Here is a 14,330-nt window from a genome sequence, read left to right as displayed (position 1 = left end):
ATATTATCATAATACTAACAAATATATAGACTATTACTACTAGTAGTACAAAAGTAAGTGTTTAGACGTTGATCTATTTTGATTGAAATGTCTTTTTGATGTAATTGATTAACGATGAGAATTTGCTTGTACTTTCATTTGAATACATCTACATGTATAAAGTATGTTAATGTGATATAATTGAGATGTTTTCTTCGAAAGACAAAGTCATAATTGTCTATCATACGAGTACAAGTACATGCCAGTCCAATTACAATAAATTATGATTTCTGATTTATTAAATTGTAAAGTATCAGAATCAAACTAAAATTCATTGAACCATTAAAATAGAAGCATTTTAAAAATAGAAAATCACATTTCAGATAAGAATTTTTGATTCCAATCATGTTTTAAAATTACAGTGAATGAGTAAAATTAATCAAACCGCAGGGGCCGAAATGCAAATATTTGAAACCCAAAAGGGTGCACTGTGACTTTCAAAATATATACGTACAATAACCAAAGCGGAACTGACCATACCCGAAAATTAGGATTCAAATTGACCTAGGGTTTCTTCGACCCGGAAAATCCTTAAATACTCACTCGGCTAATTCTGTGGAATTGAAAGTATTTGTTGAACAAAAAGTGAAAGAAAACAATGCAAAACGGAGGAGAGGAAGTTAGTATTGAGGAATTGGCTTCCAATCTTTCTACATACAAAGATCAACTTCAGCAGGTAAAAACCCTAATTTATCATCTCTCCGCTTTGTTAATTGTAATTTATAATTTCGTTTAATTTGATTTGCTCAGCTTTAAATCCCTTTTAATGTTTTCTTGAAGTCAAATGGTTACTTTATTGATCGTGTGTGTTAATATAAAGAGTCTATTCGAATTAGCGTATGTACACATGCACATCATTGCATTGGTGTCTACTGTCAAGTTGCAATTAGGTGGTGTTTGAGTTAGTGTAATTAAGAAAGAATTGGATTTTTGGGCTGGGGCTTGTCCTTAGGTGCTAGTTTTCTGGTGTGTTGTGTTGTAAGCTTAATATTTTGAAGATAGAAAAATAGCTTAGGTTAGTTTGATTTTGCTATGCCCAGCTTCAAATCCCTTTTAATGTTTTCTTGAAGTCAAATGGTTACTTTATTGATCGTGGGTGTTAATATAAAGAGTTTATTTGAATTAGCGTATGTACACATGCACATCATTGCATTGGTGTCTACTGTCATGTTGCAATTAGGTGGTGTTCGAGTTAGTGTACTAAAAAAATAGGATTTTGGGGTGGGGGGTGTCCTTGGGTGCTAGTTTTCTGGTGTATTGTGTTGTAAGATTAATGCTTTGAAGATAGAAATAGCTTGGGTTAGTTTTGTTGGTGTTCGAGTTGAAGAAAGGGCACTGCTATGCGTGGGGGCCGGGGAAGGGCTGGACCACAAGGGTCTATTGTAGGGAGCCTTACCTTACATTTCTGCAAGGGGCTGTTTCCACGGATCGAACCCCTGACCTCTGGGTCACATGACAGTAACTTTACCAATTACTCCAAGGCTCCCATTCTGGTGTTTGAGTTGAGATGAAATCAGTTTGTGATCTGATTCATATAGATATCACAACTCATGCCAAACAATTCCTCGAGTCATATTATAATTATCTTTGTTTATGGATAATTTTAGTTGATAGAAGGCGTAAGAGATGGAGTGTCCCAGTTGATAATGTGCTATGTCTGATTTTTGGTGGTATTATAGATAATAAATTGACTTTGAAACATTAGCACGTTAAGAGATTTCCCTGTACTTTGGAGGCTCTGACTTATGCTGTCTGAGGGTGGGAACACAAGCAAAGTGAATGGTCTAGGTTTTGTTAGAAGGTTTAATCAACTGGTAGAAAAAATTACCAAATATTGTGGAGAGGATATGCGGTTATGTTATCAGTTATTCCTAGTTGTGCAATCATTGCTTCAAGTTTATCTAGTTTTTAAAATGATGCAGCTCCTGTAATTCAAAATTTACAAATTTCCTTTATTTATATGCCAGGTGCGGCAACTTTTACAAGATGAACCAGACAACTCCGAGTATATTGACATGGAGAAAGAGCTTGTTGAGGTGACATTTTGCACTTGTTTTTCGGGTCTCCACTTTTTCTTTTAGGGAAAATTTCTTTCAAGTGTTTTCTTAATAGCATCTCCCCTTAGCTTATTACCACTATCCAATTGTTTTTCTGAGAAATCCATTAGCACAAAAGGTTAAGTATTCTTTGTGGATAATTATTAGCTCTCTTTTGTGAATTAATTACAAGTATCACTTTCTGCTCTCTTTCTCACACGAACATTATATTGCCGATAAACAAGCAGTGTGAAGGAACTATTCGTGACTGAAGAAACATAAGTTTATCATTGGTTTTAAAGGTGAGGATTTTATTTCATAGAGTAAATATTACCCCCACTGGTAGTGAGGCGTGTGGCGATTGTAAAATTTTGGAGTTAGCAACTTTCTCAAGGTGTCCATCACTTTCGTGTCTTGATTCCATTGCAGGTCTGCGATATGTGATGGTGGCCAGCAACCTCTATCCCATGATTTCAGATGTCACTCTGTGAATCTAAGTTTTGAATTAAAATATTAATTCGTTTCTTGGCTCTTGCAAAGCAAATAAAACTAAACCAGGAGAACTTTCTGAATTGCAGGTGATTGCCTTAACAGAAGAGCTCCTTGTAACTGCAAAACAAAGTGAAGATGGGATGGGTACTGGGACCAGTGCTGATGCATCTCATGGTTACCACTATTCTGAGAATTCTAATGTGGTATATCAGAAATTTACTTTGTTAGAGCTATATTTTCATCATTTGGTGGATATTCCTCGCCCTATAATTCTTAAAAAGTGTGTTATCCCATTTTGTTGTTTATTTTTATGTTTTTTTGTATGTTATATTGTTATCTTTCCTGAGTCGGGGATCTATTGGAAACAACCTCTCTACTTCATCCGAGGTAGTGGTATGGACTGCGTACACTTTACTGCCCCCAGACCCCACTTCGTGGAAATACACTGGGAATGTTGTTGTTAAGTTTTAATTGGAAAAGATGGAATTTAGCTTGTGCTGTTAATGATTGTATATCTAAAGTGGTTTCTGGCTAATTCTACCTAAGAAAGCTCCCTTCCTCATCGTTAGTTTGCAAAAATTGTAATTCCCAATCCTTTTTTGGTAAGGAACCTCCATGGATGTAATTTTGGGTGGGGGAGAGGTCGTGACTCCTTCAGCTTTCAGGAATTAGAAGTTGCAAATAATAAACATACTATCTTAATGGAAGAAGCCTGATATTATTGCTTACATCATAAACATAATAAATTTGTTCTTATCTTCAGCAGCAACTCAATCCCAAGCTAGTTGGGCTCGATGGCATGAATCCTCAATATCATAAATACTCGGTTTGGTTCAACGTAGAATATTAGGTTTCTTTTCCTTTTGATGGTTATAGAGTTATTGCATAGTAAAGCCAGAGTAAATGGCATCTTCATTCTTCTGTCATGCGTATTACTGATTTGATGAAGTTCTCTTTTCAGTTAGATTCCTAACTTCCTCTTTCTGCAGGAATTGGGATCAATTTTGGACCATGCCAACAAGTTTCCAATCGGAACTAAAGTACAAGCTGTTTATAGTGAAGACGGAGAGTGGTGAGTAGAAACTTTTATGGTGCATTGCTCTTTTTCCTTTTTCAACTTTTGAAGATCTTATACCCCCTTCAATTGTTCTTTATCTTTTCTCTCTCTTTCTTATTGTTGATTTAGTTGATTTTCCAGGTACAATGCCACCATTCATGCGCATACTCCAAATGGCTATTATGTCTGTTACGATGAATGGGGTAACAAGGAAGAGGTATTGCATTCTTCTTTATGCTTTTATTGGAAGTGTCTTGATTGATTCAAAGCCTGTTTCATTTTTTTAGTGTTCGTCTATTTCTTTTACTTTTAACTACTATATCTATGTAGTTTTTGGTCTAAATAATCTGTGCTCTTGTTACTCCTGCTAACTAGGCTAGATCATTACTCTTTTCAAGCTTCTCTGTTGCCTTTGGTCTAAACCAAAGTGCCAACAACAGAAACATCGAAATAGAAACACTTTTATATGTCTAGTAGTCCCCTTTTTGCATTGAATAAAGTCTTTCCTGGAGTTGGACTCTTTATTTAAATGAATGTTATCTTGCTCTTTAATACTAGCATATTATTGTTGTTGTGGCCACCAAATATCAAGAGGATTGTGAAGTAGAATCAGTTAAGAGAACCAACTTTTCCAAGAGAGTGGCATATTTTAGGGGAAAAGCAAACACCAAAATAATCAGTCCTGTGATATGCTTAATCTTGCTAATTTCAGAAGATAGCCAAATAAGTAATCCAAATTGTTTAATGCTGATGGTTTATTTAGCCAAATAAGTAGTCTAAACTGTTGAATGCTGATGGTTTATTGTTATGATGCTCAAGTTTTCATTGTTAATCAATAAGGAAACTGTGTTTGCAACTGGCCAGATAATATGTCCAATTATTATTAGTACATTCTGGAATATGAAATCAGTTCTTTGGTGATCAACCAAGGGTTAAAAAATCTACAAAATTTTCATTATCTTGTAAATTGAGCATATGTTATGAGGGACTATTTATTTAACTATGTAATCATGATTAACTATTGGGCATTGTCACTTTTGCTTCTTTAAGCGCGTGCAGCTGTCGTGGTTGCTGATGTCCAGGTTCTACTCCCACCAGGACTGCTGCTTTTCCTTAAGTCTGTTCTCGGTTTAGGAATTAGGGCTATTTTGGTTCTCGATTGAAACTAAGAAACAATTTCTTCCCTTTTTTGGTATTCCTTGATACTCCATATCCTGTTCTGGGCCTCTCTGGATTACAGCGTTTTAAAATTTCCCCTTGTTTTTGCTCTGATATGCAAATGCAAAAAAAACAGTGTGAAATATTCAGGTTTAGAGTATTTTGTGTTTGTTCCAAGATTTTGGAGTATAAATCGTTTGGGCCTTTCATATGGATGTGAAAAGTACAGTGAGATGTGTATTAATTTGCCAATGTCATACTGTCACACACACATGGATAGATAGGAACTCCTAGGTTAAGTGTCAAAGTTTGTTTGAGATTAATGTAATGTCAACAACTTGTAATTTCAGGTGGATCATGCTAATGTAAGACCACCTCAAGAGACATCTGTCAACCCTTTGGTTGAAGCAGAAAAGATAGCTGAGGCCACAAAACAAGCTCTCAAACGAAAGATAGCTCAAGCTGCAGCTAGTGATGTCCAATCTCGGAGTTTGCCAGCAAAGCTTATCATTGATCCTAATGATCCAGAAGACGTGGTATGTGAAATGTCAATTTTAGAGTTGATGATAGGGAAAATGATATTTGATAACAAACTTGGCATTCCTCCATGTTTTCTGTTGTATTTTGCCTCATATGTAGATAGGATAAGCTATATATGGTTGGGGTCCAGTATGCTTAAAGTAATCCTAATTTTCTTGCAAGAGATCAGCTCTGCTCCTTTTGCAGACTGGCTGAGGTACTAAAACTTAAAAGCAGTTACAAGTAATCCAACATTATTGATATGTAAAAGTTTAAGGGCTCTATTAGAGCACGGGCTAGTTGGTTTTTTACATGGTTTTTGTTTTCATCCCTGCTCATGACCTCGTCTTTATTCTTCATAGAAAGCTGCCAAAAAGAAAAAGATTCATGCTTTCAAGTCTAAGGTGCGGATAGAGCAACTTGAGGTTGCTCAAAACAAGAGGCAAAATGCTTGGCAACAGTTTCAGTCAACTAAAGGCCAGACTAAGAAGGTATGCCGGATGGTTATTCTCAGATTTTCTAAACCTGATGTATGAATCCAATTTTAAGAGTCTGTGCGTACTATGCAATATGATAATTTTTTTAGAGTAAGCACTATGCACTATGGTAATGGCTCGTTTTCAATCAATCAATCTGCTGGCGTTACATGACATCGACGTGTATGATTATTTGAGATCGTCTTCTGTAATAATATATTCTTCATCTGCCAACTTTCTGCTGGGTTATTGATCTGCGTCCCGCTAAAATAGGCAAAAAAAAAAAAAGAACTGTTGAAATAAAAGGTGGCTCCAAGAATTCTTGAACTGTTTCACACTATGCTTAGCTCTAAAAGACGCTCTCACTGCTAACTCTTGAAATTCAAAAAAATTATGGGGTCTAACAAACCAAAAGGCTGAGTAGTGATTGCAACTTAAATAGAAGCTTGAGTGCAAGGTGGTGTATGTAGGGGCTCTTGATCAAGCAAAAGTTTTTGGGGTTATGAGATTGGTGTTGTTATATGGTGTGAACTACTGGTTTATCATTGCTTCTTATTTTGGGAATGAAGAATATGACTCTTCCTTTTATGAAAACAATGGATACTCAGTTACCACAGAGTTCTTATACTGCCTTGCTCTGTCTATTATATTGATCACGTCTATCAAACGCTGTTCATCCATATAAACAATTACTTGAGTTTGTAAAAAGCTATTTTTATTTGCAAAATATTTCACATGGCTATTGGATTCTCTTTATCCCACAGTTTGTCTTAGTTTTTCATAGTATTGTTTGTGTACTCGATGTAGTAGACAAATCTGTGTGGCACACTACACACTTAAATAATCTTTTTGAGTTTTTTAAGCTGCTCTTTCTTACGCGTATTATTTATTTTTCAGGTGGGCTTTTTCTCTGGTCGAAAGCGTGAGAGTATCTTCAAGTCTCCGGAAGATCCTCAAGGTAAGGTTGGTGTAACTGGAAGTGGCAAAGGTTTGACAGATTTTCAAAAGAGGGAAAAACATTTGCATCTAAAAGGCACAAATGCTGAGGCTTCTGATGAGTAGATGTTGGTCCCTATACCATTTTCCGTCGTTCATCTTCTGGCTGCCTTAAGTTTAGTATGTTCCATCCTATATGTAAAACTGATGCGTCTTCCTAGTAGTCTTCACAGAGTTCTTGGCGACTCAGCCAGGATTTACTTTCACTTTCTTTTTGTTGTTCGGTCTTTTTTCGTGTATCAACCAAGTGATTTTAGTTCCTGGCTTTATTGTCTCGACTGGGTCGATTAATTCGATTAGTTGTCTTAAATCTGTAATATTGTCACATTTTCGTGGACATCGGAGGAACTAAAAATTGGCTTCTGGCAAATGTTGAATATGCAGGTAAGTTTATGGTTGATACATGATGTTAAGATAAACAGTAAGCCCAAAAGAAACTTATCATGTTAAGATAATAGCAACACAACATAAATTAATCAACAAATAATAGAGCCAACCGCAGAATACGACTAAAATTTGTCTCTTGAGTTAAAGAGAACATAAAGGCATATTTCATATGTGACACAGGTGGTAAGTAGATTGATTCAATAACTCACCAGATGATAGATGTTTCATGAGTTGGATCTTCACACAGTTTAACTTAGTTTAATCCTTATCTGTGTGGGAGCATGGTGACATTTAATGCAATATATAAGTGTATCATAATCATAGAAATAGAGAAAAGTGGCATAGGAAATTATTTCATTTCATAAAATTTAACTTCTATCTACATTATATTTTAGGCTTATCCAATTCCATCAAGGAAAAAGAAAAATAGTACTAATTGAAGAAAAAAAAAAATTAATAAGTCAATACTGATTCCAAATGCATTGCTAGAGCCTAGAAGCTATGATACATATGATGACTTTTAAGGATGGAACCACGATTTTATGCATGAATAAGAATAATGCTTCGAGGGGGGGCCAATTGTGGCACTTTTAGTTAACACACTAATGACCATTGAAACATTGATTATTTTTATTTTTTTAGGGAATATAAAAGAGGAGTAGGGGTCTAACTTCAACAACAAAAACATGTCTGAGACATGTTTCATTTGAGAAGACTAAATGATTGAGGTAAAAACAGTAAAAATAAGGACATCATCTTCATATATAGCTAGCTTACTAGATTTTCCATTGAAATATCTCTATATGTTTCCACTTTTCCCCTTCCCACCTAAAAAAGCCCCACCTTTGGCCTTCTCAGTTACCATCTCTTTTTGACTTTATGTATGTTTGCTTTCATTATGTTCCATGAATATTCATCACATAGAAGTTGTCCTTAGAGGAGCCAAAAGGAAACTACACTGTGCCAAAAAAAAGGTGTATCAACTGTTCAAGTTTTCTTTTATTCAAAAGTTGTCTTAGATCACAAATTTGAATTCTAGATGTGACAATTCACATTCTTATCTTTTTTTATATGAATTTATTTGTTACAATTCCTTCAAGTAACTGATAATTGTCATTCAAAAAGATAGTGAATATATCAAAATATATATATATATATATATATATATATATATATATATATATATTTGCATAATGGAGGACGTGATAATGATATAGCAGAAATAAATTAGATACATTGAATGTTGGTAAATGGAATGCTGCCTAAATTCTATAAAGGCAAAGGCTTGGGAAGACCGACTTAAAATAACCTTTGAAAAGGAGACCTCCTTTTTTCGCAAAAAGCATTTTACTATGCAACTACTATTCTGGTTTTTGTATATTTAAGTTTAAATTTTAAATTAATCTAATTTAAATTTATCTTCGAAGATTAATCAAACGTGACAACTATTTTAGGACGGAAGGAGTAAGTTTTATGCACAAGTGATATTAAATGTTTATTTAATAAAGTTTCATACAAGGTAAGTACAAGTAATTAGTTTTAGGACGAGCGTTAATTAATTTGTAAGGTGATCGATAAAATTTGTTACTATCATATTATATATCACAGGTTAAAGTATATGTGAAAGAGTAGATAGAACTTTTAAGAAGGTTCAATAAAACCAACCAATAATACAATACCTCCATAATTAGTGGAACTTTTATAGACATTAATTTTACATATATATTCCAATGTCCACAAAGTAGTAGAGTTAATTATATGCATTCCCATAATTGCCATAGGCACCTTAAGAGCTAGAATTTAGAGACAATTAATTATTCCCCTAGCTAGAAGTAGAGAGTAATATTCCACTAAACTATACCATCATCTCCAACAACTTTGGAATTGAATTCTTGATTTTCTGTTGCTGATGAAGATCCATTTTTTGAATACCATTTAGCCCAAAATAGATAATTGAGGAAATTGAGAAAACTCAGAATTGCCAGCAACCAATAGAAAAGATCAAGCCTGTCTTTGTTGAGATTGTTGTCACTAAGCCAGCCACCATGATGTGATGATGAATTTGAAGTGATTTTGTTCACTAAAGAAACAAGCAGTGAGCTCAAATAGAAACCAAATGAGTATGAACAATATGTAATGGCTGTTAAAAATGATTGCATGGACCCTTTTAAGGATTGTTTGTAGAAGAACTCAATCAGTCCAACTGCAGTGAACATTTCTGATATTCCAAATATCAAGAATTGTGGTGTGATCCAAAATATCGATAGGGTTTCATTCGATTCTACTGCAGAAATTCTCCTTTTGTTTTCCATTAAGGCTGCTGATACCATGGAGAAAGTCGCGAAGAATAGGCCTACACCTATACGTTGCAGAGGGGTGATGCCTGTCGAGACATAATATAAATATAATTAGTAAATCAGGACCAGCGAATCATTTGAACCAATAATAGTTTAAATATTTTGATGAGACAGTCACAGGCTTCAACGTACCTGAATCATGACCGGTGAATTTTCTGGCGAAAGGGACAAAGAATGTGTCATAGAGAGGGACAATGAAGATCAGCATTATGTAAGGGATTGATTGAAGGGAAGCTGGAGGGATATGGAAGTTTTTAGTTAGTTTAGTGTCCATGGCACTTCCTTGTTGGACTGAAAACGTTTGAAGTTGTGCTAAAATGGTATTGAAAATTATAGTGCAAGCAAATATTGGAAGGACTGAAATTAGGATCTTCACTTGCTCTACTTGTGTTACTGTGCAAAGTCTCCATTTACTAATCTCTTTTGTGGTATTTCCATCTTGCATTTTAATGCAAGCCTTGTCCAAGAACCTAAAAATTCTCGACATAATTAGTGAAATAATTACTTAAACCACGAGTTTTAATTATATACACCGTTATTGTAATAAAAAAAATTTACATTATTGGATCGTCTTTAATTATCTATAATAGAAGATAATTTGTCTTATTTTCGAGTTGACTTATCTCCCATTTTTAGAAGTACTTATATATATTCTTAAATAACACATGTGCTAAATGAGCAAATTCCTACTTTAGATTGATGATCACTCTATGGTACCCTTATAGAACATTATGATGGTAATAGTACCTAATTAACAATGCTAACATAGCTTATGATGAATAATAGTACTAACAATACTAACATATCTCTTGATAGAACGGGCAGATAATAAGGTGGGATATATCTTAATCTAAAAAATTAAGTATGTTACCTACTATTATAATATTATGTTAAAACACAATAGCAATATAGTCAATATAGTTGCAATATATATGAATATAAATATATTGAATGGTTAAATCCTGTGTACCTGAATCTATTGGTGTGGAGAAGAATGGTGGGATTGGTATTGGCATTAGAAGGAGCCTTGATGGTTTGGGTCCCATGAAGCATTCGTGCATCTGATGGACACACACTCTTTCTGTTTAACAATGCTGCCACCAATACCTGCATGCCCATTATTAACCACAAAAAATTAATAATACTATAAGCAATATATATAGTTGACACCACTTCTTCACTATATATATATATATGCTTCGTTCTCAATTATGACGAGATTGATAAGAGGAAATTGCTCGGATAGTAAATATCTCTTCTCTTCTTTTTCAACTCTAAAGTTGTGTGTGCAGTCAAGCTCGGATGAATTAAAAAAAATGATGAGGCTCTTTCCTAGAATATGCATGAATCAGAAGACAACAAATTACATAGGTTATGTTGATTTAATTAAGTTTTTTTTTTTTTAATTGAGAAATATAAGGAGGGATTACTCTATTGTTGTCAGTGGAAGAGAACAAAATTGCAACCATAATCAAATAAGATTATTTTATTAAAGATTCACAAAAAAAAAAAAAATAAGGCAGCATTAGCAAAGCCAACCCAATTCTAGATCGTCATTATTAGACATCCTTGTAATAATGTAATATTGAAAGGACAACAGAAGTCAAACATCAATGAGGGAATAAAAAAATACAAAAAAATAAAAACTTGTGTCTTATCCTAAAAGACCTGAATTAACTACACAATGTTCCTTTGATAATGGGAGTTGGGACCATGAGAATAATATCATTCATCCCATCAATGCGAGATAAAATAATTTCGCATTTTATTTTGCAAGTGTTATTTCTTATCGCACCAATCAAACAGCCTCTTGTAAAGGATTCACGCTATTGAATCATTTAAAGTTTCGCAAAGAATATATATATCTATCCTCCTTAAAATTTGGTAATTTCTATCTTAAAAATAAAATAAGTAACTCCTTCCTTAAAAATGACCTGATGATATAAGTATTTTTTTACAATAAGAGATATATATAGATAACATAAACTCTATGAGATCGATTGGTTGAAAATAAATGATAATGATAGAGAGGCAAAGAAAAATAATTTACCTGTGCAATAGGAGTGAAAATGCTTCCTTGAGGAGGTTTATTTCTGTAAAAAAGAGTGCCACAAACTAAGCTAATTAATCCCAAAGCCATAGCAGCAGCTGAGACACCAAATCCAACATCCATTCCAGAATGTGTTTGCACATAAACAAGTATTGTAAGTGCAATTAATTCACCCATTGAAAATGCAAAATAAGCAGCATTGAAGTATCTTGATAATTGCTTTGACTGCTTTGTATCTTCTTGATTAAATTGGTCAGCACCATGAGATATCATATTTGGTTTAACACATCCACTCCCCAATGCCACCAAATACAATGCCACAAAGAATATTAAGGCTTTCAAACCCTTTGCTTCCACACATGCGTCTCCATCTGTTAGCATGTTGCATTTTGGTGGTTTTAGCTGTGGTAGATGAGCTTGTACTGATAGTAATATGAAACCCTACACAAGTTGGAAAAAAAATAATGTTACGGGGGGCAAGGGCGAATTTAGGATTTAAATTTTATGGATTGAATTTAGGATTTAAACCTAGTATTTATTGCAAAGTGTTAAAAATAGTACAGGATTCAGATTACCCGATGTCTGCATGCTACATCCATCACTGGTTACAGGTTAACTTACAACAACACCAAATGATTTTTCATATCAAGTGTTATATGGTAATGTAGAAAAATAGAATAATAATCATACGTTATAATACGTTAAACTGCATGTATATAATTTGAACTCAAAAATTAACTCTTTTTTTTTTTTTTTTTGAGAAAACATGAAGTCATGGGTATCTGGATGGAGGGGTTGGGGGATGGAGGATGAGCTCTTGCTTTCAAGAATATTTTTTTTTTTTTCATTTTATTTTCTTATGAAGTGGAGAACAATATGTACAACCTAACCAACTATCAATTAAAACCTTACCACATATTAAACAAAAGTTTTAGAGTACACTTGTTTTGACTTCCTTTTTATGACATGATAATGACAAGCAAGACTAAAACCCTTATTATTCATGTTTTATTGAAGACAAATTAAATACATTCAATTAAGCATAGTAATACGTCTTTTTCAGTATATATTGTCAAATGACCACCGGCCTAGCTAATGTGTGCATGATATTGAAATTTGGATATGAGCTTTTAACCAACTTAAATGTTTATGGAATTTAAGATAAGAAAAAGCCCCAAGAAGATACAAAAAGAAGAAAGGAGACAATAAAGTTCCAAGTTTTTCTTATCCTCAAGATTATACCTATAAATATTTTTCGAATCATAGAAAAGATATTTTATACGTATGCACTTGGGTGTGTGTATGTATATATATAACATAAAGTGGATAATAAGAAAAAAAGCAAGAGGAAATTAGAATAAATGAACGTACCGAAAGTTCGATAAAGCCAAAGATGAGGATGGTCCAGAAGGAACCAAGATAAGAGTCAGAGAGATAGCCTCCAAGCAATGCAAGGATAAAAATTGTTCCTATAAAGTTTGTCACTATGTTTGCTGATTCTGACAATGAAAAGTGCATCTCATTTAACACATACGTTATGAGGTTATTCCCAACTGCTGCTATTCCCATTATCTCAAATCCTTGCAGCCCTGCATTTTCATTTCAGTTAGTAGCAACTAGCAGCACCACACAATTTGCATGTCAGTCTACTACGCACATCTATTGTTTTTGCTACTATCTATTATTTCATTGTACTTTTTTTGTTTCCTTTTGAGCCGAGGGTTTATCAATCAAAAATAGTCTCTCTATCTTTTATTCTTGAGGTGGGGGTAAGATCTGCATATTCATATATTACTTAAACTCATGTAGAGTATGGGCTAAGGATAAATGAAAAATAGCTATAGCTGTAGCTAGCTAGCTAGGGACATTATGAAAAAACAACAAAAGATGAGAATTGACAGATCGATTTGACAACACACGTGAATGAATAAAAAGAGCTAGCCACAAAACAACAAGAAGAAGAAGAAAGAAAGATAAGGATGAAATAGGTACCAAGAACAAAGACAGCAGCTTTCATTCCACCATGTTTAATGGGGTTTGAAGGTTTTCCTCTCCAATCAACACTTGTAGTAGTACTACTCATCATCATCTCTTCACTAATAATAATATTGTTATTGTTGTTGTCTCCTTTTTCTCCTCTCCCTGCCTCCATCTCCATTAATTAGCTACTACTCAACTTGAACACTCTATATCCTTTTATAAAACTACAGACTTAATATATAATCTTATATTAATTTTTCAAAAAGAAAAGACAGTTGTAGTTTGTAGGAATTTTGTGAGAAGAGGGCGTGGGGGAAGTTGTCTTATGCTCTATTTTTTGCTGTAAATGAGGCAAGTGGTCTCTCCTATTTATATTAATAATAATATCTACACCTTGGTTGGATATTCACACAAAACAAACAAACACCACTCTCCAGTTACTACTATTTATCATATCCCCCACTCCCTTTTTTTTTTATCGTCTGAATTCCACCTTCTAACTTCTCCATCCATCCCCTCCCATTTTATGTGAAGATGTTAGTAGTAGTATTTACGAATTTTTTTTTAAAAAAAATTATTCTTTTTAAAGAAATCAAGTGTTTTGACCATCATACACGGGACTCTTACAAATAAAATGGGGTAGCAGTAAAAGATTTTTACATTATTCGTATATCTGATCTGACTATCTGTATAGATTATAAGTATCTGGTCATCTACTGATTTTTTTAATAAAAGTTACTAACTCGTATGGGTTGGATATAAAACTTTGGGTGTTTAACTACT

General features: G+C 33.8%; 2 protein-coding genes across 3 annotated transcripts; one reads left to right on the top strand and one right to left on the bottom strand.

Annotated features, from left to right (window-relative positions):
* The first annotated feature begins 490 nt into the window (after positions 1–490).
* On the top strand, positions 491–7,143 carry LOC107839826 (survival of motor neuron-related-splicing factor 30). The gene is made up of 8 exons (XM_016683460.2): positions 491–715; positions 2,007–2,075; positions 2,654–2,770; positions 3,557–3,639; positions 3,766–3,841; positions 5,133–5,318; positions 5,664–5,792; positions 6,675–7,143. The coding sequence occupies exons 1-8, from the start codon at positions 638–640 to the stop codon at positions 6,837–6,839; spliced, it is 903 nt and encodes a 300-aa protein (XP_016538946.1). The 5' UTR covers positions 491–637; the 3' UTR covers positions 6,840–7,143.
* Positions 7,144–8,828: 1,685 nt separating this feature from the next.
* Positions 8,829–14,006, bottom strand: LOC107839827 (protein NRT1/ PTR FAMILY 4.3). 2 transcript variants are annotated; one of them, XM_047394833.1, is made up of 6 exons: positions 13,560–14,006; positions 12,939–13,156; positions 11,568–12,008; positions 10,488–10,624; positions 9,650–9,987; positions 8,829–9,543 (listed from the first exon to the last, which is right to left on the bottom strand). In XM_047394833.1, the coding sequence occupies exons 1-6, from the start codon at positions 13,723–13,725 to the stop codon at positions 9,011–9,013; spliced, it is 1,833 nt and encodes a 610-aa protein (XP_047250789.1). In that variant the 5' UTR covers positions 13,726–14,006; the 3' UTR covers positions 8,829–9,010. The 2 variants fall into 2 exon arrangements, with proteins under 2 accessions (XP_047250789.1, XP_047250790.1); XM_047394834.1 differs by lacking the exons at positions 12,939–13,156; positions 13,560–14,006 and adding an exon at positions 12,143–12,846.
* Positions 14,007–14,330: the final 324 nt, after the last annotated feature.

The sequence above is a fragment of the Capsicum annuum genome, chromosome 8 (genome assembly GCF_002878395.1).
Source record: "Capsicum annuum cultivar UCD-10X-F1 chromosome 8, UCD10Xv1.1, whole genome shotgun sequence".
Lineage (NCBI taxonomy): Eukaryota > Viridiplantae > Streptophyta > Magnoliopsida > Solanales > Solanaceae > Capsicum > Capsicum annuum.
Note: the sequence above shows the minus strand (reverse complement) of the source record. Positions and strands in the feature narration are given on the sequence as shown.

Bases quoted from the DNA above. Each gene is read 5' to 3' on its own strand.
- LOC107839826 (XM_016683460.2), top strand. From the start codon at position 638: ATGCAAAACGGAGGAGAGGAAGTTAGTATTGAGGAATTGGCTTCCAAT. The intron at 2,076-2,653 runs GTGACATTTTGC...TCTGAATTGCAG, and splicing joins TGGAGAAAGAGCTTGTTGAG to GTGATTGCCTTAACAGAAGA. The intron at 3,842-5,132 runs GTATTGCATTCT...TTGTAATTTCAG, and splicing joins AATGGGGTAACAAGGAAGAG to GTGGATCATGCTAATGTAAG.
- LOC107839827 (XM_047394833.1), bottom strand. From the start codon at position 13,725: ATGGAGATGGAGGCAGGGAGAGGAGAAAAAGGAGACAACAACAATAAC. The intron at 13,157-13,559 runs GTACCTATTTCA...ATGAAAATGCAG, and splicing joins AGCTGCTGTCTTTGTTCTTG to GGCTGCAAGGATTTGAGATA. The intron at 9,988-10,487 runs GTACACAGGATT...GAGAATTTTTAG, and splicing joins CTCCACACCAATAGATTCAG to GTTCTTGGACAAGGCTTGCA.